Source organism: Aquarana catesbeiana, linkage group LG13 (genome assembly GCF_042186555.1).
Source record: "Aquarana catesbeiana isolate 2022-GZ linkage group LG13, ASM4218655v1, whole genome shotgun sequence".
In the NCBI taxonomy this organism is placed as follows: domain Eukaryota; kingdom Metazoa; phylum Chordata; class Amphibia; order Anura; family Ranidae; genus Aquarana; species Aquarana catesbeiana.
This window is the reverse complement of record NC_133336.1, coordinates 52,917,927-52,941,528: the sequence shown is the minus strand read 5'-3', so window position 1 is coordinate 52,941,528 and position 23,602 is coordinate 52,917,927. Positions and strand designations below refer to the sequence as shown.

The 23,602-nt window shown below is 41.8% G+C and overlaps 2 protein-coding genes across 6 annotated transcripts in view; one reads left to right on the top strand and one right to left on the bottom strand.

Annotated features, from left to right (window-relative positions):
• The window catches only part of KLC1 (kinesin light chain 1), a 111,539-nt gene extending 101,309 nt beyond the window's left edge, over positions 1 to 10,230 (top strand). For 4 of the 5 annotated variants that reach the window (XM_073610003.1, XM_073610001.1, XM_073610004.1 and 1 more), the window contains exons 15-16: positions 211 to 277; positions 7,505 to 10,230. In XM_073610003.1, coding sequence (XP_073466104.1) covers positions 211 to 277; positions 7,505 to 7,570 — 133 coding nt within the window. In that variant the 3' untranslated portion in view covers positions 7,571 to 10,230. The remainder of the gene's footprint in view (positions 1 to 210; positions 278 to 7,504) is intronic. The other variant, XM_073610005.1, reaches the window with a different exon arrangement.
• Positions 10,231 to 21,235: 11,005 nt separating this feature from the next.
• The window catches only part of XRCC3 (X-ray repair cross complementing 3), a 28,285-nt gene continuing 25,918 nt past the window's right edge, over positions 21,236 to 23,602 (bottom strand). The window contains exons 7-8 of the mRNA XM_073609867.1: positions 23,307 to 23,353; positions 21,236 to 22,068 (exon numbers count right to left, since the gene is read on the bottom strand). Coding sequence (XP_073465968.1) covers positions 21,846 to 22,068; positions 23,307 to 23,353 — 270 coding nt within the window. The 3' untranslated portion in view covers positions 21,236 to 21,845. The remainder of the gene's footprint in view (positions 22,069 to 23,306; positions 23,354 to 23,602) is intronic.

The window sequence follows — 23,602 nt, the reverse complement described above, 5'->3', positions numbered from 1 at the left end:
CTTAAAGGTTTAGGCCAAATGAGTCCACTTTATTGATGGAATGTTGCCATTTTTACGGTTAACACACCATTCTACTGGAAAGTTGCAAATTCTTCGGAGACCAGCACTGATGGAACAGAACTGTGCTTAGGAGGAGGAGTATGTCTTGTATTGATTGCTGTGATTCTCATTGGTTGGTTTGTCCTTGCATGTCCACTGTCCTGGTTGCAGCATGAAGCGTGCCAGTTCTCTGAATGTTCTTAACACGGGTGGCAAGGCTGCTGAGGACCATCTGCAAGTAAGATGCCCCATCATCTTCTTACATCTTCATTTAGTACTAGTATGTGTGTAGCAATGTAGACGTCACTGTATTAGTCAAAGGACAGGAATGAAGTCCGTGCCAATTTCTCACATAGGGGTATACATCCTTATCAGAAAAGGATCATTGCACATTTATATACATAGAATGACATTTATAGAGTTACCTATTTTTAAAGGTAGAATGCAGACACAAACTTTTTTAAAGATATTTCTTAACATGGAAATTCATTGTGTACCAAATACTTATTTTTTTTTTTTTTTTTTATGTTCTACTTTTATTTAAATAGAGCTAAAGGTTTTTTTTCTAAAGTACTTTTGGTTATACCTTATTAAACCTGAATTCCAGGCACATAAATTACTATTCTTTTATTATATTTTTTCCTCAATAGCCTGACATGACATAAATTCAGTTTGTATAAACTGAATATCTTTGTTTACTCAGATACTACCTTGTAAAAGTAGCAGTTACATCATGTCAGTGCTCCACATTGCTTTCTGCCTGCAGAAAACTACATAGGTGGGTGCATACAGGACCAGTCACCCTGCACAAGGGGAGAGAGCAGCCGTGACTGACAAGTTATAGGAATTCTTTTAAAGGAGATGTAAAGGCAGAAGGTTTTTATCTTAATGCATTTTATTGTCTTCTGTGTGTAGCAGCCTCCCCAGCACCCCCTAATACTTACCTGAGCCCCATCTCTGTCCAGCAATTTCCCTCAGCCATCCAAGACTCTCCCTCCTCATTGGCTGAGACACTGCAGCGGTGCCACTGGCCCCCACGGCTGTCAATGAAAATCAGTTAGCCAGTCGGAAGGGGGGCTGGACACACGGAACTGCAGTTCGGCTCAGGTGCCCCCATAGCAATCTGCTTAATGTAAGGGCACTCGACAGGAGGGAGGGGCCAGGAGCAGCAAAGAGGGACCCGAGAAGAGGAGGATCCGGGCTGCTCTGTGCAAAATCACTGCACAGAGGAGGTAAGTATAACATGTTTGTTATTTTTTATTTTATTTTTTTTTAAACACGACTTTACAATCATTTTAAGCTGGATAACGGCACAAATTTGTGCAAAATACTAAATTAATTTAGGAATACACACGGCTTTTGTTTTTAGACCAGATTTCAGCTTTAATTATGTGTGCTGGATGTAGATTATCCACACTACCGTATGTATGCACCCCGGGGAAGTGCTAAAGAACAACTCCAGAAAGAACTCTGGGAAGTAAATATTGTTTCTTCAAATACAAAAGTCATGTGGATTTTTGGGGCCGGGTTCACATATATGCGAACTGGATGCAGGATTCCCCTCATCTGATTTGCATGACATGCGAATGTGCCCCACTCTCAATGGAGCCGGTTCACACAGCTGCCGGGCGGCCTCGGTCCGCATTTGGAAAGTGTCCCGTGCATCTTTTGGTCCGATTCAGGTGCAAATTCAGGCATAAATTCAGACCTGAATTGGTGAACAGTGATACACCAGACCCCATGATGTGACCCGCGGAAACAAATCCTCCTACATAAGTTTTACTTGTCCTCTCTTCTGTACATCCCTTTTTAAAAGTGCAGAATTAAGATAAAATACTACTCCATCTGTCAGCATCACAGAGGAGATTGTGGAGAGCTGCAGTTAGACCCGCATGACACAGGAACAGAGCTGTGTTCTGAGCTCTCCTCCCGGTCACATATTTATCTCGGCACTAAGGCCCCATTCACACCTGAGCATTTTGTAGTTTGAAGCCTGAAGCTACAAAATGCTGGAGGGGAAAAAAAGAATCAATTGTTCTCTATGGAGATGGTTCACATCTCCACTCCAAAACGCCTGAAGCCAGAAGCTCCAAAACGCCTGAAGCTCAAACAGGTTCTGGATCTTTTTATTTCTAGGCAGATTTGGGCATGTTTCTGCTTTCTACATTGGTGACCTTTTGACCTGTACAGAATTGCGGTAAAAACAATGGCAAAAATTGTGGTAAAATCGAGAAACTTTCTGCCTGAAAACGCTAAGCTCAGGTGTGAATGGGGCCTTAGAGCTTAGGAGAGATAAGTAAATACTACAGATGGGCTTTGCTCAGATTTCATGACTGAGGTTTACAACCACTTTTAAACATATTTAAATTAATGTTTTTGTGCCTGGCATTCAGCTTTAATATTTTGCTTGTTGCCTTGAAAAAAACCTTGAGAACATCTGACTTTTGTAACTTATAAAGTGTTATATATAAACTAGCCCCGCCCTCAAAGCAACTTAAAGCGGAAGTAAACCTATCCATTTACCAGCTTCAAAAAACTGTTTCATTTCCGGCGCATGCTGGAAATGTAACACTCTCATTGGTTGTGCTCTCAACCAAACTGTCAAACCATCCAATGGCTGGTGTCATAACTGATTACGTGTGCAGCATCATGGCAGTTGTAGATTAAACAGAGGCAAAGATGGCAGGTTCCTTGGCTGAAAACAATAGGAGGGTTTACTTCCACTTTAATATGAAGTCCAGCACTTAGAGGAAACCCATACAGTCATAGGGAGACAATACACACTCCAAGTGTCCCTGTTTGGAAACATTCTTCAAGTTCTGGTGCTGCAAGAAGCTCCAGAAATTAAAATGTTAAGAATAGAGCCAGGTACAACCACACATTGTACTGTGATGAGCTTTTTTCTGATCCCGAGGTGCCATCATAAAGTTAGCAGTTACCCTCCAAAGATACATTTGTCATTTTATTTTAAAGACAATCCCTGCCAGCTGTCAAGAGTAGACCTACTGCAAAATTAAAACATTTTAGATATGTAGATCTCAGATTAGTGGTAGATTGTGTTTTCATTCTGTCTGTTATGTCTGTTCATTGTGTATTAACTGACACACTTAACTCACTTTTACCTAACCTTGTGCCAGACCTGGCTTTCTAAATGTTGCTAACATGATAACTTGGCATTGTCCTATCCTTTTTAATGTGCACACCTTGTCACGTATTCTACTTCTGTTTTGTTGAAGTATAAATGCTTTGTTATTACATATATAAAGATCATACAAGTGTATCGTAACCCGTTTCATCAGTTTGACGCAGTCAGACCTGAGATGGGTAGTTTCTGACACATGGCTAGATTTCGCTTTAATAAAGGCCTTCATGTATTAACAAACTGGTCAACTAAGATTTCAATGTGGAATTCCAGTCTAAATGGTTCTGTTTTAGATAGAGAGGGAAGGGATAGAAAATTTAAAGTTTTTAATGCTGTCTTTGCCAGTTTTTTTTCTCATTTGTGTGACCTTTGGTCAGGAAATTGGGGGGTTAAAACTATTTTCCACTTTACTAAACTAAGCGCTTGAATTGGGAAAGAGATGGTCAGCACTCAGGATGACATCCAAAAAATAGTATTGTTTTATTAAAAAGACATGTCCTTCGTCATGGTACTTGCGCCAACACACCTGTTTTCCCTAAGAGCTTGATTTGTTTGTCTTTGTTGGGGAGACTTTCCGTACCCCTCCTGTCCTGGTTACATACTGAAAGTGAGAGGAATCTCTCCAATGGTAAGCACAGCCTGCAATACGAAGAAACTATTTCCCACTCTATCAAAAAACTCTATAAAAAGTTTTGAAATCTAAAAATATACATATTACTGACACAAAATTAATTTAAGGTTTTTATTATATTTTTAACCTATAATATAGCTGCGATGTGTAAATGCAAATCTTTCAATATCTAACGGTTTAACGCTGAACTTTAGGTATCAGTATTTTTGCATGGTTACATTGATCCATCTGGGACTAATGTAAGCATGTATGTGCCATACCTGGTTGATTCCTGTGGCAGCTGGAAATCACTCTATAGGCACCACTACCCCAGTGATCTCCACTAGCTTCTAGGTCATTTGCTGAACAGCTGCACTGCTGCTTAGTGAATAAAGGAGGGCACTCGCTCGCTATGAACACCATTCAGAGAAACCTTTGCATTTTCTCAATGAATGCAAAACGATCTCTGATTGGATGAGGTACTCTCTAAATAGCATCCATGCTGAGCATGTGAACCCCTGCATTCACTAAGCAGCTACTTAGTACGGGACCCAGAAGTTAGCCGCAATCATTGTAGCAGTGATGCTACTACAGTGATTTCCAGGCTCCATAGGGATTGGCCAGGTTTAGAACATGTATATTTACATTGCACCAAGCAGGACCAATGTAACTATGCAAAAATATGCATACCTAAACTTCAGCTTTAAAAATATGGCTAATTCAATTTTTTACTGTTATGTAGGACACTGCTAGTTTAAGGTGACACAAGTTTCTAATAAATTTCATATACCACTGGCAAAAAAAAGCCATAGAGGTTATTTTAGGAAAGCATTAAATAACCTACAGCAACCGATCAGAATGCTCCTTGCACTGATCTGGCGATAGCATCTAATTCAGGTTGGTTGAATAACTTGCACACATTCCCAGCACTTGTTGATTAAGCCTCATATTGTATGCAGTTGAATGGTCCCTTTTGAGAAGAAAGTAAAACATTCTTATTCAGCTAATATTGTCCCTGTCATAACACTGCCCCTTGTTTTCTGTGTAACATCTAACTGGTGTTGTACAAACAAGTTTGTAATTTTATGTTCCATCAATGGTTTGAGTCTGAGAGACCGATTGTTATGGGTAGCTGAACCCATAGAATTAGCAATTTCCATGCATAAGGCCAATACTGCCAATTTCATTGACTGGAAACAATAAGTTGTTTGGTCTAAACTTCCTCCAGACTTTTGCTATTGCAGAGGAATTTTTAAATCTTTTAGCGAAACTAAACCCATCACTTTAACGGTTTTGCAAAACGTGTACATTCAAGGCAAGCCATGAATGATAACTGTCACAGTTGCTTGTGCTCTCAATGAAACTATCGAGCCATTTAATAGCTGGTGTCATAACTGATCACATGTGCCAGCACCAAAGCAACTGGAGCCCAAACAAAGGTTAAAATGGCAGCTTCCTTCGCTCTAAAGCAGTGGTGGTCAATTGTAAATTTATAGAGTGCCTCAAGATACCACCAGAGGGCTGTACAATAACAGCGCATTTTTGGTCTGGTCTTATTTTTTGCATTGTATCGCAATGCACATGGATGATCTTGGAGTAAAATACCCTCAGCATTTGTCAGAGAATGCAATAATAGCCCCTAGAATTGGTGCCAGTGACCAGAATAATAGCCCCCAGCATTGGTGTCAGTAAATGAAAAATTAGCCCCCAGCACTGGTGTCAGTGAATGCAATAATAGCCCCCAGCACTGGTATCGGCGGATAGAATAATAGCCCCCAGCACTGGTATCGGCGGATAGAATAATAGCTCCCAGCATTGGTGTCTGTGAATGCAATAACCTCCAGCACTATTATCAATTGACGCAACAATCCCCAGCATTGGTATCCATGGATGCAATAATAACCCCCAGCACTGGTGTCAGTGAATGTAAGAATAGTCTCATTAGTGTCAGTGCTATTAAATTTGGTGGTCACTGGCAGTGAAATTTACCTCCCCCTGCATTGGTGGTCAGTGAATGTTAACACCCCACCCCACGTTAGTGGTTATGGCAGTTAAATTAAGCTCCCACCTATGCTGGTAGTCAGTGGCAGTCAGAGGTAACCCCATAGATTATCACATACCCATCACATTCCTCCATGCCACTCTCCTGCTCCCCAGGCCAGGACTTCACTTGTACTGTGGGGTGGAGATAACCGTCCATGGTACAGTCTTTTTCAGTGTTTCAGGGCCTGACACCCCACTGCCACTCTGGCACCTCAAGTGGGACTAAACCCTACTATCATATAGAGCCCTGGTGCTCAACACACTGCAACAGAGGGCCAGTGAGCTTCAAGTTGGGCACTGGGGCTCTCAAGGATAGTAGGGTTTAGTCCTGCTTAAAGTGAGCCATATTTTCCACTCTGAGTTTTTAGACGTAAACATTCTGCCTATAGGCAGACACTTTAAGATGCCTTGAGGTGACTTTTATTCAGAAAAAAACCTTCTGTGCTCCCTTTACTGGGGATCCTACTTTCCCTGACTTCAGATCTAAGCCCTGCCAACTGCCATTCCAGAGACTACCTCAGTGGCCAGAAAGGGCTCTTTTGCTGAAGAATATAAGGGTAGTTGGCAAGGCTTAGCCATTCCACTCTTGAATTAGAGACACAATCTTTTTAAAGTGGAACTAAACCCACCTAAACTTTACCACCAAGGAAGCTACCATCTTATCCTTTATTTGATTTGCAGTTGCCACAGATATGTGATTAGTTACAACACCGGCCATTTGATGGCTTGACAGTTTGGTTGAAGGCTAAAGCAAATGTTTGTTATTGACGGCATACTTTGAATTTAACTGTTTTGGGAAACGGTATTGTTTAGTTCTGCTAAGGGGACTTTTGTTGGACAGTGCAATGGCAGTTGGTGAAGCTTAGCTAATGACTATTATTTTTGACCTTCAAATGGAATCTTGCAAAAAGACCTGGAGATGATTGTAGAAAAACCATGGTGATCAGAACCTGTTGCAAAGATAATACATAAAGCTAGAGCACAAATCTGAGTTTGAAATTTGTGTAGAATTGAAGCAGCTGTGGCATTGATAGAAATATTTAAAGAGGCTGTCGTGTGAACATATGGCTCACTTATTGCAGTCAAATGAGGAAAACATGAACATAAATCGTGGGATTTTCATTCAAGAGCACACCTCAACCGTAGTTAGGGAAGGCCTCTCTCACGTGAGGCCTATTTGGTCATTTGGAACCTCTTGCCTGAATATTGTGACACAAAACCACCTGCCCATAGGATGAAGGAACAGGAAAGTGAAACCAAAGTAGACATGTCTGCTGGAAGAGTTCACTTAGTGGACATGTGGCACACCATCTTGTCCTTAGAGGCCAGGGCCCCCTTATTGTTGGTCATCCAGACAAACCCACACAACAGGCCTGTGTATTCAGCCTCAGATGCTGCTTCATTCATGGGCCCGGCTTTCTCACTGGATGGCCACTAGGCAGCACTCTCCTTAATGACCAGCCTAAGATTGAAAAAACAGCACTGTTCCCCTCCCAATGGCACTTGGTGACAATTCTACGATTTATGTCCACAGTTCACATGCTCTAATAGAATACATAACACCAGAGTTTAACTTTTATGAAGGGAAAAGGTATGCTAGTGCTATATAAATCCTGTTTCAATACTAGTAATGATTTCCTTTTTTCCACCTTCTCCCTTTCTTCTCACAGGAACGAAATAATTGTCTAACAGACTCGAGAGGTTTGAGTGCTAGTCACACTGACTTGGCTCATTAAGGTTCATGCAGAGCGACTAGCTAGACCGCCTTTCATCGAAGACGCACTGAGACACTCTAAAACTTATAAAGCCGGCTTGTTTGTGTTTTGAATACAGGTTGAACTTTTTACTTTCCTAAAAGGGTAAAAGAAGAAGATAGATTTTTAAATTAGTGTAACTAGTTTTTTTTTTTTTAAAATGGAACATTTTATTTATAGATGTGTATGTATATATCAATTGCTGCTTGCACCATTGTCCGTAGAAATGTAATATATACCTTACAGAATAAGTGGGTCACTGTTACACTAGCCAGACAAAGGGCGGAGAACGGGTTACTGGTAACTTTGTAAATTGAAATGGACTAAAAGCGCGAAGAGCACTGGAGACACACAAAAAAAATGTCTATAGATATTTATTTGCATGTTTTACATAAAAGGAGTTTTACCCAACTCTCAAAACTCATAATTATTGTGTAAAAAAAAGGAAAAAATAACCGTGAGCTTGCTGACTTGCAAAAATGCTAGTTGCCAGGCTGGTATGCTGACGTTTGGCTTTGCTGCTTTGAGTCACTGAACTGGAACAGGTATAAAGATTAGGTTAGTTCAAATTCTTTCTCTGCATACATGTCCTAGATTACTTGCTTAGAAAGCACTGCACCATCATGACAACCAAGCTACTAGCATTGTCAGGAACGGTCAGTGATGGCGAACACATTTCTGTTACAGGTTTTCTTTAAAGCCCACTTGAAGTCACCAGGATAGACATAGTGCGATAGAGATTGTAAACAAAAACCTCAGTTTTCCTAGTCTTGCTTCCAATTTCTTGTTACAGCAGTTGTGCATGGCATCTAATTAGGACTGTGCGGTAGAATACACACCAAAGTTAGACCCAGTGCGCTCCGTAACAGTAGGGATCAAAAACACCCTCTCCTCTTCCCTGCAAAACTGTGTAAAGAGACTTGTGCAGATGGGTGTGCCCTATTACTTATTATAGAGCAGGGGTCTCCACACTTTCGAAACAAAGGGACATTGGGCATAGAAAAGGTACTGATATCGGAGGGAAAAAACAATGCCCCATGTTTTGTGTCATTGGGCCCCATTGCTGGTTTCTTTGGGAGGAATTTGGGCCTCATTGTTGGCATCATTGGGAGAAATTAGACCCCATCATTGGTGTTGTTGGGAGGGATTGTGCCCCTTCATTGATTTCACTGGGGGAAATTATGCCCCACTGTTGGAATCAGTGGATGAAAAAGTGCCCCAAGGGCTGAACGAAAGCAAGCAAAGGGCCACTTCTGGCACCTGGGCTGCAATTTGGAGACCACTGGTATAGAGCATTGTAATATTAGGGCAGGAGTTTGCATTTTCACCTAGAGATAAAGGTGTTTTAAGGCTTTTGCAAAGATAAATCAGTCACAAACCATAACGCATGGGGTACAGGGCTATAAATGTTTGTAAGACACCAATTGGGCCCTAAAAGAAAATTCTGTTTTAAAGGAATCCATCAGGACTTTGGTCACCTGACACTGCTGTGGAATCGGGCCACACAAGCAGCACTTAGTCAACCTTCATAGAAATGCAGTGCAGGAATATAACCCCACTTCCAGGAGTAGGACAATAGGGGCATCTGGTCATAAATGGGGAGCACCAGCTGTGGCAGGTGACTGTAATGTGCAGTACACCCGTATGGCTTCCTGCACTAAATCAGGCATGTAAGCTGTTGTTGCCAGCCTCCTTCTAAAAATTGTATCTGTCTGGCTTTGATTGTTTGAGTCACCATTCGGTTCTGTGATGTCAGAACTAATCTGCATACTTGTTCAGTGACTTAGTCATAGCAATTTGACATTGCAGCCAGGCAGCTAGCATTTTTGGTAGGAGCGAATAGCAACATGCGTCATTAATGCCATATAGGTAAGTACCATTCAAGGTGGAAAGATTATAATTGTAATATACAGGATTAGACACTCAAAAGGGCTTTGACTTGCAAGGGAAGGTAAAAGGCATCTTATAACCTCTACAGAATCTGAAAATACACAATGCCTGCCTTTCCTGTCTGGGACTGTTTGTAACTTTTTGGATATTTTTTTAATTATTTTTTTCAATGCAGCGCTGTCTGTCACAACTAACTTTAAAGATCTATGGAGCCCAAGCAGTTTTCATACTAGATAAGGAAATTCTGATAATTTCACTTCAGCAATAAAAAGCGCAGCAAAGCAATTGTGTCACCTAAGATTATATCTTTGCTTAAAGGAAACCTTTGCTGAGGAAGTATAATTTGCCATTGTTGATCTCTGCGTCTAAAAATGCTAGTTTCCTGGCTGTCGTGGTAAGCCATTGGCTTTTGGTACTTTTGAAATTTCTAATCTGCATGCTTCTTCCATACTAGTGGTCTTAGAAAGTATTGAAATCAGAAACCGCCAGAAAATTAGCATTTTCAGAGGGAGGTCAGCAAGGGCACCATCTGTATTACTGTTAGTATTTAAGTAAGGGTACATACCACATTCGTGTGTATCTACTAACTAAATGTTTTGCTGTGACCATCATGGTTTAATGTAGACTGGTAAAAGCATGTGGTTCACATACAATAACTGTATGGAAATATGTAAAATACATAAAAATGCTCTGTGGAAAATTTAAGTGGAACTCCAGACAAATGTCTAAATACACAATTAAAATACCACAAATTGTTATTGTCTTATTACTAGGCATTCTGGCCAGATTGTTCTCTATTTTCTTTACTGTAGTTTACCAATATGTTTTGGTCACCTCCTTCCAGCCTGTGATTGGACAGAAGAATGCACATTGTTATTATTCTGCGCCCCCCCCGTCAGTATGTTCTGTTATGACTGACCGCACTGAGCGGCTTACTTAGGGTGGTACCCCTCCTTATTCCAGTGTGAGTGGTGCAGTTCAGGAGGCTACAAGAGGCTGGTTTCCGCACAGATTTCATCTATTTTAATTCTGTCTAAAAATAAAAATGTTTCAAATTAACATATAATGGGCCAAATTGTGTTTTTGTATTATCTGCCTGGAGTTCAGCTTGAGTTCTTGAATATATTTAAGGTTTCTAAACTGCAGTGCAAAAAAAGTCCTTTTCCGGACTTGCCGAAAGCACACAAGTGCGTACATACCCCTAAGACCCCTTTCACACTCACAGCGCGGCCGCGTTAGCAGTAAAGCATCGCTAGTTTAAGCTGTGTTTTCGTCCGCTAGCGGGGCACTTTTAACCCCTGCTAGCAGCCGAAGGGGTTAAATGTGCCCAAAAAGCACCACCCATTCATTTCAATGGGCAGAGGCGGTGGAGGCGCGGTGTATACACTGCTCTTAAACAGCTGCAAAGATGCTGCTTGCAGGACTTTTTCTAACATCCTGCAAGCGCACCGCTCCAGTATGAAAGCACTGGGGCTGCAGGGGAGGCGTTTTTCAGGCGCTATTTTTTAGCCCTTTAGCACCTGAAAAACTCCTCCAGTGTAAAAGGGGTCTTAATATTTTATTCATTTTGGGTAATTAAGCAAAACAATGCATCGGATAAATGTTTAGAAAGTACTCTACCATATATTTTTTTTTCTATTACATGTCAAAATGCATTTAAAAAAAAAAAAAAAAGCAAATATTTGAACAGGTCTAGTTCAAATGGCGTTCTGATCTTCATAATCCTTAGAAGACAGTTGCTGGTAACTACATTTATAATTATTAGTATTGCTTTAGAGTCTTCCACAACTGCTACCTGAAAGAGGATTGGCTCCACTTGCAGCAGGAAACACAACTCAAAATAGTAAAAAAATCTCCTCCTACCTTCTCAATGTCTTAAAGTAAAAACAGTCATCAGTGTGGACAAGGATAAACAATAAGGCAACTCAAACCAGCAAAAACCATAAGAGACCATGGAGAAATACAGAGGCTGTCTTGGAAGACTCTTGAAGGTAGGACTTAAGCGGCCATACACCTATAGATTATCTGCAGATTTTCTATGGTTATATGGAAAAAGTGCAACAGATTTCTCCATGTATGCTAAACTGTGTGGATGGAGGAATCTCCCACTGGGCCAAGCTTCAGTATCTTGCTAGTCGGCCCTGCTGGCTCTCAACCTAAACAATGCCTGCGCCCAATCGGAATGTTCAGGTATTGTGAGAGCCAGCGGGGCCGACTAGCAAGATATGGAAGCTTGGGCCAGTGGGAGATTCTTCCATCCACACAGTTCAGCGTAGATGGAGGAATCTGTTCCAATTTTTCCATCTGACCATAGAAAATCTGCAGATAATCTATAGGTGTATGGCCAGTCTAAGGCTGGCCATACGTGATTTTTGAACCGTTAATGGGCAGGCTAAATTTACCAAGTTGATTTGATCGATCAACTTGAGTACAACCAGCCTGCCAAATTCTTTTGCGATTATCACTGTCTTCTGGATGGGGAAGACAATTGCTGATTCCCCTATCAGCACTGTCTGGTGATGGGGAAATCGTGCAAATTTCTTTCCTGCAACCCATGGTTGCAGGAAAGAAATTTGCACTGTGTATGGCCAGCCTAACTTTAGTTTTTCCTAAACATCTTCCAGGACAGCTACCTGAGAGGATAAACAATTTATTCTACACTAAGACCCCATTCACACAGGGGCAACACGACTTGCAGGTCGCCTCAGCGAGGCGACCTGCAAACGACTGCCCGGGCGACTTGCAAAACGACTTCTGTATAGAAGTCTATGCAAGTCGCCCCCGAAGTCGTACAGGAACCTTTTTCTAAGTCGGAGCGACTTGCGTCGCTCCCCTTAGAACGGTTCCATAGCACAAAATGGGAGGCGACTTGTCAGGCGACTAGGTCGCCTGACAAGTCGTCCCTGTGTGAATGGGCTCTAAGGAGTCTGTAAAACATCTCTACTGAAGGTCAATAGAAGTTACGTCAGCTGCCACCATTTACTGGCAGTCACCTCTTCAGGCTAGAGCTACACAAGAGATAAGAATTAATCTCCAGGAGTAGTAATTAATCACTAAACAAAAGGAAAAAATAGCTCTCTTAGGACTGGTGCACACTGGATGTTTAGCCCCGATGCATGAGATCCTAAAATTTTTATGTGGGCAAAAGGCACAGGTGCACCATCCAGTCCCACTACCCACACCTGTAAAACTCTGAGAGGCTGTGTAACAGACAGGTGCATCGTTTGTTGCTAAGGTTTAGGGCAGTATGGACAAGTGTCTGCGTTCCGGACGTTTAGTCCCTAGACGCATATTGCCCTAAACATTAGTACCGCTAGGTGCTGTACTGCGGACGGGCGGCCCGTACAGGGCTCTTCCGGGGATTTTTTTTTTTTTTTTTTTTTTTTAAACCCAGTGGCGATCAAATACCACCAAAAGAAAAATCTATTTGTGTAAGGAAAAATTATATACATTTTGTTTGGGTACAGCTTTGCATGACTGTGCAATAACCAGTTAAAGAAGGGTAGTGCTAAGTTGCACGAAGGGGGTAAAACCTTCTAGAGCTGAAGTGGTTAAAGGCTGCTGGCATAGGGGGCTGGTTTGGTGCACCTGTGCCTTCCAGCCATACCAAAATGCTGGGATCTTATGCATTGGGCCTTAGGCCGTGTTTACTTATGTGCGGCTGTAAGTTCGTACCTAGGATCCGGTGTGTGTCTGTTCATCGGTTCAGGTGCGATTAAGGTCCACATTTTTTCCTGAATTCGCACCCAAACACGCACCGGATGCTTTTTCAATCCAGACCTTGGCTGCCCTGGACACGTGTGAACCAACTCCTTTGAGAGCCGGTCACACTCGCATGTCATGTAAATTGGATACTGTGGAATCCCATATCCAGTTTGCATATGTGTGAACCGTGCCTGAATCCCCAACATGCATGAGGCCCTTTGGAGTAAGCTACACAAGTAGCATACTGTGCCATCTTGTAGTGATCAGTTGCACTTGAATGGAACATTGTGCAATCATGTGAAATTATTGCGATTACATGATACTTGTGTAGCTTTCTCTGTAAGGAGTGCTAGTGGCTTTAGTAGCATGATTGAGCAACTATAAATCTTCTCTGTAGTTGTAGCCTGATAAGGTGACTAGCGGTGGGTGGTTAAATCTGTTTGTAGCAAGAGGTTAAAATTGCCTTTTTATCTTCAGCTTGGTACATGCACACATTTTTTTTTTTTTTTCAACCTGTAAGTTGAATTAAAAAAACCTGACAATTCCCTGCATCTGCACAAGTGATGTTGATGAGAGGATCTCTCCCGCTGAGCTATTGTATTTTGATGGGGACACCATTCCCTGCCCCCAGAATACATTGATCAGTGCAAGCGCTAACTGAATGTTGACTTTCCAGCATGCCCTTTCGTCAGATAGCGGTCCACACCTACCGAAAGTCAGCCGATTCATGCTGAACTGGACGATTTTCGGTATGTGTATACCTAAATTTAGCCCAAGACCAGCGTCTTAATTGGAAGGAAATTACTATTGTGCTAAAACCCAAAACATTAATACTTTCTACAACTTGGTAATGGTTTGTCTGGCCTTCTATTTAATTAGACAGGGTGCAGTAAGTCATAGCGACCAATCTCCAGTCATTTCCCTTTGTTCTATTTAAAACTGTTAAATTGTAAAGGCTTGTTGTCCTTGATTATGGTGCACAGTTGATTCCTGCACTGCCTTGTTAAGAAATTTCTACCATTTCACCAAGGAACAACTTGGTGAAATGGTAAATTTGATGGGATACTATTGAAACTGGTCAGATGTAGGTCTAGAACGTAAGACCATGATCTATAAGGTTACTGCAATAAAAAAATAATAACCCTATTGCTGTAAGACTTACAATGTAATTGGATGACCAAAATCTGGTTACCAGAATGTCAGCTGCTTAACTGTGCTTCAAAATGAGAATTCCAAACCTTGTCTATACAACAAATCACAAAGAAAGCGAGTCCATTTCCCTCTGCAGGATGATCACATGACCACTCTTTCCGCGTCTGTTTGGCTGGAATCTGGACCTGACTGTTACAGACACAGGAAATCATGTCAGAAGGACTGAAAACTGATTGTAAATAGATGTCCCTCTGCTCCATGTAGTACCTGGGGTACTATATTTATGAATGTGTCATTTGTATTGTAATGTGAAATGTGTATCATTTTGTCATCTATGCTCTTTAACGCCCAGACGATCCAGTTAAAAATACATAATCTAATAAAGATCACTAGATTGGCTCTTACTAGTATTCTTTTAGTGTTAAATGACAAATGGTTTAGGTCATTAAGTTTTGGGTGGGCATTGATTATTTGAATTATCTGCAGCATTGTAAAGCTGAACTACAGGTAAATGGATAATATACGGGATGTGCTGTCTTCTCCTTGAAAAGATTTGTAATTCTGTGCAGACACTTGAGTTCTAGATCTCTGCAAAATGACACAGCCAGGAGGGTGACACCATTTTCTCTGTAAGGGCACGTTCACATGCATCAATACCATGTTTTTAAGCTGTATTTATGCAGCATTTTTAAAGCTTCATATCCATCCGTCAACATCTGCCATTATTATTACAAAGGGCACCACATAGTGCTGTACACACAGGAGTGGTAGCATTGCGTTGTTAAAAATGAAAGTGGTATTAAATATTCAGAGTTTTTTTTTTTTTTTTTTAATACCAAACATGTCATACTCCCCTGCTCTGTGTAATAGCTTTGCATAGAGCATCCCCAACCCTCCTCTTCTCAGGTCCCGTGTCGGCGCTCCTGGCTCCTCCCCTTTGACCAATAAGGAGAGGGAGTCTCGGGACAGCCAAGGCTCTTGTGCACATCACTGGGTTGAGAGGAAGCTCAGGTAAGTATTAGGGTGGCTGTGGGGGGAGCTGCACACAGGTTTTTTACCTTCAGGCTGAATTTGGACTTGAAACAGACCAGAAGACGCACAGGGCTCCTATGCAAATTGCATCGGAGCCGATGCGATGTGTGAACTGGCTACATAGAGAGCCGGTCACAATCTCCTGCTGTGCTAACCCAGCCTCAAGCATAGAATGCATGAAGGTGTAAAACCTTCAGCCTTCACAACCACTTTAAAAGAGAAGTGTTTTTTTGTTTCTTTTTTTGCAGTTTCATACTTGCCTAGGTGGATGCTGCATCTGTCCCCCCGTGCCTCTGCACTGAGAACTGAGTGATCGAACATCACTGATGGCTTGTTGTTCACCGCTCCCCAAGCAGAGAGCTGCTGACTGTCAATCAGCAGCTCTCCGCTCTGCCCCCTACTTGCTCACTGGAGCACTGAACTGTGGAGAGGCGGGGAGTGGCCGTCTCAGGCTCTCAGTGGCCGGTTGAGATGGGTATCTGTCCAGGCACCTGGCGGATCCTGATTTTTCTTGTTGTGATGATGCGGGTCCTTGACGGATTCCTGTGACATCAGCAGAGAATGGACTTCAGCCTGCTCTCTGCTGAAAACGGGTCACAGAAGTGCAAAAGGAATTGCACTCCTGTGACCCATAGGAGAAGCCAAAGGAGCTCAGGCTTGACTTCTCCTTTAACCACCTCCAGCCCACTGTATAGACAAATGACAGCAGCAGGGGGGCTCTCTCATCTGGGAAGATGTCGTCCCACTCTCGCTGCGCTTGCGGGGGTGCGTGGAAATTGGTGGCGCGCGGTTGTCCCTGGGCCGATGACGTGGCTCTTTACCCATGTGATCAGCGGTGTCCAAGCACAGCTGATCACATGTAAACAAGGAAATACCGGTTATCTTCTTGACTCCCCTCACACTGACAGCAGAGCCGAGCCAACAGGGGAGACGTGCCCTGATGATCAGTAGTGCCATTTCACCAGTGCAGTCTCATCAGCACACATAAGTGAAGGAGAAAAATTACATATTTACCAATAAAATAAAAATTCCCAACATTTTTGTTCTTTTTTTTTTTTTGTTTAGGAAAAAAAAAAACCCAACCCGGTGAATAAATACCACCAAAAAATAGCTGTTTAAAAAAAAAAAAAAAAAAAAAACTGACCGCACAAGTGGGACAGTGCTGAAAATTGGCCTGGGCAGGAATGGGGTTAAAGTGCCCAGTATTGAATTTGTTAACCACTTAAGGACCGAGCCTCTTTCTGAGATTTGTTGTTTACAAATTAAAAAAGGTTTTTTTTTTGCTAGAAAATTACTTAGAACCCCCAAACATTATACATTTTTTTTCTAACACCTTAGAGAATAAAATGGCGGGTGTTGCAATACTTTCTATCACTAATAATAATGTTATGACGAGTAAATTGATACCCATCATGTCACGCTTCAAAAATTGCACCCGCTTGTGGATTGACGACAAACTTTTACCCTTAAAAATCTCCATAGGCGACATTTAAAAAAATACTACAGGTTGCATGTTTTGAGTTACAGAGGAGGTCTAGGGCTAGAATTATTGTTCTCGCTCTCGCTCTGTCCAAATTTAAAGATTTAGATTTGGACAGAGCAATACCTCAAGTGTGTGGTTTGAACACCGTTTTCATACGCAGGTGCTCCTCGCTTATGCGTTCACTTTTGCACGTGAGCTTGGCAGGATGGGGCGCGTTTTAAAAATTAATTTTTATTTTTTTTTAATTTTACCTTTTTTTTTTTTTTTTTTTTTTTTTTTTTTACACTGTTCTTTAAAAAAAAAAAAAAAAAAAAAGTTGTCACTTTTATTCCTATTACAAGGAAAGTAAACATCCCTTGTAATAGAAAAAAGCATGACAGGACCTCTTAAATATGAGATCAAAAAGACCTCAGATCTCATATTTACACTAAAATGCAAAGAAAAAAATGGGATTTAAAAAATAAAATAAAAAAATGGCCCTTTTAAGAGCTATGAGTGGAAGTGACGTTTTGACGTCGCTTCCGCCCTGCAATGGTATGGAGACGGGTGGGAGCCATCTTCCCCTCACTCGTCTCTATACCACACAGCAGAGGACCTGACTGCCTCCAGTAAGCGGCAAAAGGCACCAGAGAGTGTCGGGAGGGTGCCCCTTTCCCGCCGCTGATAAGTGATCTTGCGGTGAATCCACTGCAGAGACTACTATTATCAGGAAACCGGACTGTCTACTGAAGAAGAGGATACTGGTGTTATGGCAGCTAGCTGCTGCCATAACAAAGATATCCCTCTTCAAACAGCCGACGTATATTGATGTGCGGCAGTCCGTAAGTGGTTAAGCAACATGTTGCTTTCATGAGGAATCAATGCTTGTCAGCTGCTTCCATTAAGTCAATGCTCTGACTACACCTAGAGCAAGCCAGTGAAGTATGAGCTGGGCACTGGGAGAGAAGCAGCAGACAGGGGATATGCAATTAGCGGACCTCCATCATGCCTCTGCCTCTGGGTGTCATGCTTGTGGCTGTCAGAGTCTTGCTATGCCTCATGGGACTTGTAGTCCTGCAACAGCTGGAAGTCCGCTAATTGCATATCCCTGCAATAGAGGTTCCCGAGTCCCAGAATGCACTAGGAGATAATAGAGAACTAGGACAGAGCGGCTCCAGCCACTTCCTGTTTGTACAGCACAGCTGTGTGGTAAGTAACACCATTTGCTTCTGTGTTTGGGCAAAAGCATCAACCAGTCAGCCCCAGGTAGAAGCATTGAGCATTATTGCCAGTATACAAATCCATCTAGCAGAGAATTTACAATATCAAACCACAGATCATTTCCTCTACATCACTTTTCACTAGAAAAGCAACTCTTTAATGGGCATTTATCAAGCATTCTTGAAGCTTTTTACATGCTTCAAAAACACATACATGCTATAGGCACATCAAGAACATTGCTTTGTACTTCATAATCGACCCACGTGTGAACAAGCCCCAATAAAAGAAAGTGTGAACCCAATCACTATAATGTCATATAAGTTGCAACTTGGTCTTGAAATTTTATAAGTTATTTCAAAGTGTATATGTAGCCCAAAACTTTCTTTTTAGATTTGGACAGAGTAGGGAAGGGTTAAGACTACAACACACAAATGGCCACTGCCCCCACCTATAACTGGCCTGTGCAGCAAGGAACATATGGAAGGGCAACGCATGCAAAACAAAACCAGAGAAATGCCCTGCACAACCTACCGACCAACCTGCAAACAACCAAATTTTCCTGTCTAACAGTATGTGTTAACAGGGGTTTAGTCTACACACATTTGCAAATACATGTGTAATCTACAGAGCCCCCTAAAGGCACCCCAGTATTTTCTGTAGTCCTAACTCTAAATTTTGAGAGCCTCCACAGTGGATGCACATGCATTATAATGGCTAAGCAGAGGGCAGGTGAGCCTGGAGGGAGCCCATACCACCTTAAAGGCACAGGGGTGCACTGGACACCCAGCACATAGCACTATGGCAGCAAAGGTAGTCAAGAGTCTGTACCACACGCAATAATTCCCTTCACTTCATGCCTTGGAGATGTAACAGAAAATCAGGGAAAGAAAATCTCCAGAAAGTGAGGGGAACGCCATACTAACGTCATGCACGCTGCAGCTTGAAAAAAAAAAAAAAAATCGGTACAGCTTATTTTTTTTTTTACTGAGCTAAAATACAGTCTGTTAATTGTAATGTGACTATACACACAGGCATGTGTATTCTTCATTAAAAAAAAAAAAAAGTAGAAAAATCTACATTTTTGGTCAGTAATTTTCGCCTTATGCGCACATTTGCATGCAAATGTCCATTAACATTGTGAAAGCGAGAATAAGTTTGCGCACAAATGCTTAAAAAAAAAAAAATAGATGCTCAAACTGGTGTATCGTATCTGCCTATTTGTGAATGTTATTGACAAGCCAAATTAATCTGTATTTAGGTATATCTGGGCTGAATCATTACCAGGAAAACCGCTGCAACATGTAAGTACAACCTCTGGGTCTCCATCACATCATATTCATTCTAAAAACCAACAGCAATGTTCACCATCACATTCTAAAGTAATTAAATGGTAGACATATACCAAATAAAGGACTTAATGCATTGCATTCTCTGCATTGAGGTAAAAAAATGTAAAAAAAAAAAGCAACTCCCCCTCCCCAGCACTGTGCATGAGAGCAGTGGCGCTCTCTCTCTCCTCACTGGACAAAGAGACAGCAGAGGGTGCCATTGGCTCCTGCTGCTGTCAATTAGCCAGTGAGAAGAGAGTGGAGCTGAGCCGCCCTCCAGTGACAATGGACACCGAGCATGGTTCTGGAGCGAGCCTGCATGGCGACTTGCTATGGTGGCAGGAGGGGGGAGGAGGGGCCCAGGAGTACCAGCGGGGGGACCCGAGAAGAGGAGGCTTGGGACTGTTCTGTGCAAAACCACACAGAGAAAGTAAGTTATCATATTTGTTATTTAACCACTTCAGCCCCGGAGGATTTTACCCACTTCCTGACCAGAGCACTTTTTGCGATTCGGCACTGCGTCGCTTTAACTGACAATTGCACGGTTGTGAGATGTTGTACCCAAACAAAATTGATGTCCTTTTTTTCCCACAAATAGAGCTTTCTTTTGGTGGTATTTGATCACCTCTGCGGTTTTTATTTTTTGTGCTATAAACAAAAAAAGAGCGACAATTAAAAAAAAAAAAAAAAACGCAATATTTTTAATCATTTTGCTATAATAAATATCCCCCAAAAATATATAAATAAAACATTTTTTTTCCCCTCAATTTAGGCCAATGTGTATCCTACATATTTTTGGTAAAAAAAAAAAAAAAAAAGAGTAAAGAGTTTATTGATTTGTTTGCTCAAAATTTATAGTGTCTACAAAATCAGGGATAATTTTATGGCATTTTTATTTTTTTTTTTAATTAGTAATGGTGGCGATCTGAGATTTTTATTGGGACTGCGATATTACGGCGGACACATCGGACATTTTTTACACTATTTTGGGACCATTGTCATTTATACAGTGATAGATGCTATAAAAATGCACTGATTACTGTGTAAATGACACTGGCAGTGAAGGGGTTAAGTGTGTCCTAGGGAGTGATTCTAACTGTTAGGGGGCTGGGCTTTAGCACACAGGACAGTGATCACTGCTCTCGATGACAGAGAGCAGTGATCTCTGGCCTGTCACTAGGCAGAACGGGGAAATGTTTTGTTTACAAAGCATCTCCCTGTTCTTCCTCTCCGTGACACGATCACGGGCACCCTGTGGACATCGAGTCTGCGGGACCCGCAGTCACTGAGACCGCGGGCCAGTGCCCGCGACACCGCTTCTTAAAGGTAACGTACCTGTACGCCCTTTTGCCTACCAGCGCCATTCTGCCGACATACATCAGTGTGTGCTGGTCGGCAAGCGGTTTAAAAAAAAAAAATGAACATATCCTTTATGATCACTTTAAAAAATGTTGGTGTTGCCTTTACACACACAAAAATAAAATTGGCTTATATTAGTTAAATATAACAACACACAGTGCAGCACTAAAGTAACCCTAGCATATCACAAAAGCATTCATGCTATCCAGGCAAATTAAAAGAGGGGAGAGTCCACTAAAAGAGTCCTTGCAAAATATTAAAGACTTGAAGATGCACAGGGGATGATGTACAGAAGAGGAAGACTCGTCACCTTCACCCAATCACACTGTCTCTTACCATAAAGATTTGATCATCTCAAAGGAATGGTCTAAAAAGGAGTCTCAGGTATGGATGGTCTGCCAGTTTCTTCCCCCAACAGCACTTTCTCATTTTCACCAGCCAGTTCAGTAAAAAGATTAAAGCACTCCCAGGATAATCAAAAGGAGGAAAGAAAGCATCTCAGTGTAGCAAATACCATAACATTTATTAATTTAAAAACTAGAACACTCACATAAGCAGAAAAAAAATAGCATGTCATAAATATCAATGTTGTTTCCAACAAAAAAAATGGGTGCTACTTCCTGATGTGCAATGTCACATGCTGTGCATACTTCTTATGCGTTTGGTCATCAATGACATCATTGGTTAAAACAGTTCAAAGTCTTAACAAAGAATTATCTTTACCTTTTTTTTTTACTCTCTTTTTATCTTTACTCTTGTTCCGCACCCATCCCCCATGAGACAAAGTATACATAGTACACAGAAGTGTGTTACTAGCCAGATTACCTGGACAAAATAAAGTAAAAAAAAAAAGAAAACTAAAGCATCCACCAAATCTAAGGATTGGTGAGCTGCAACATATTAAATGTTTCTTTTTGGGGGACCATGGCTTTATGTATATTCTTTAAAAGCCTTCAATAACCATTCCCGGGAGGCTTTCTAAAAGATATCTGTGCATTATTCATTGGTATAGTACCCAGTTCAAAAGAATCAGTGGTGTTTCATCAGTTAGGGGGTTGGAATCTCTAATGCATTGTCCTTTCAGTTGGCCACCTTTGATTCATATAAGTTACATACCCTGTACTTCAATTCCCTTCACACCTTCCAAGTCTATTGTGTAGTAGCAGGTGGCTTGTGGAATATGCGGTGCAAAGATGACTTCCATTGTCCGTACAATGCAGCCTATGAATGGCGGAGGAGCTTCGCGTTGTGTCCGTGCCACCATGAGTCTCATTAGAAGCTGATTTGACCAAGAAATTCCCAAGGCTGGTAGCATCTTTTTATCCTCCAATCTAAATGTAATACATAAAGGAAATATATTAAACAGGGGAACACAAGATTACCCTGTAGTGAAATGTCATAAAAGTGATAAAAAAAAGTTTTCAAACAGACTCAGGGGATGCAGCCTATTATCCTGAAGTTGAGTTTGTGCATTTACAGTCCTGTGGGTTCCTGGGTTTAAGCACCACCTACAAACACACAGCCTACAGCATGAGATGGAGGCTATATAAGCCCCGAGCTGTGATAAGAAGCTACAGTGAGAAAAGCTCTGATGGATGTGGATGCAGTAGATCAGGGATATGCAATTAGCAGACCTCCAGCTGTTGCAGAACTACAAATCCCATGAAGCATAGCAAGACTCTGACAGCCACAAGCATGACACCCAGAGGCAGAGCATGATGGGACTTGTAGTTTTGCAACAGCTGGAGGTCCGCTAATTGCATATCCTTGCAGTAGATTATACTGTATAGAACTCAGAATTAGTTTATGGTTGAACTTAACTCCCAAAAGGGAGTTCGTTTTGCTTTAATACTCAACCCCCCACACACACACACACACACACTTTTCAGCATAATTGTTGGATATTTTAAAATTTTCTTTGTATTTTTCAACCCCATCCCCCACTACTATTCTGGGCCAGTTTGATGTGTACTTATGAGCTATGAGTAAGCGATTGGTGTAAGTGCGAAACGCGTCAGTTATTCTTGTACCACCCCACAGTCGTGTTTTGTGTACCCCATGATCCTGTATTTTGAATAAAAAGACGGCTTTATCCATTCCGGTGTGCGGCTGTCCAGGTCTTGTTCTCTTCTACCAGTTTGAGGTGTACCTGGTCCCGCAGCCTCCTGGGATACTCACATCACATCTCTCAGCAGGCTGCAGAATTGGCACACTCAGGAGCTGGGTTTAGCACATCACTGGAGCTGTGCCTGCAGTGGGAAGAGGCAGTCAGTTGAAGAGGAGCATGATGGTGGCACAGGACCCGCTGTGTGGAACTCGAACAGCAGATCGCAACGGGATGACATTAAATTCGCTGTGTGGGTATGTGTTTTGAAAAGCTATAAAGGTAAGGAAGGGGGGGGGGGGGGGGAGAAGGGGGCAGTTGGGATCACTAGCGGAAGTACAATAGTTCCTTGACATCAGTGCACACACTGGATCACAGGGTGAGGTACTGTATATGCTCTATTATTAACATGTATAGAGAAGGCAAAGTGACCATTTACGTCTAAACCAGCAGTGGGGATCTTACCCAATATGGCTTAGCACAGAGTTTTCTTCTTTCATGGCATCTGTAACCTACAAATGAACACAAAAGAGCTACAGTAAAGTACAAGCTAGGTTCTCCTTTTCACCCACCTATATTACACTAGAAAAGAAGCCTGTAACCATTTTAACGAGTGGGTACATACATTCTTTAAAGTAGATTTTAAGGTAAAGTCCACCAAATAAAACTCCTGCCATAGGCAATGTCACCTAGCCATGTGTGCTGTAGTTTGAGGCTGAGGTGTTTCAGGGGACATGCCCTCTTCATCAGAGCTCTGTGCT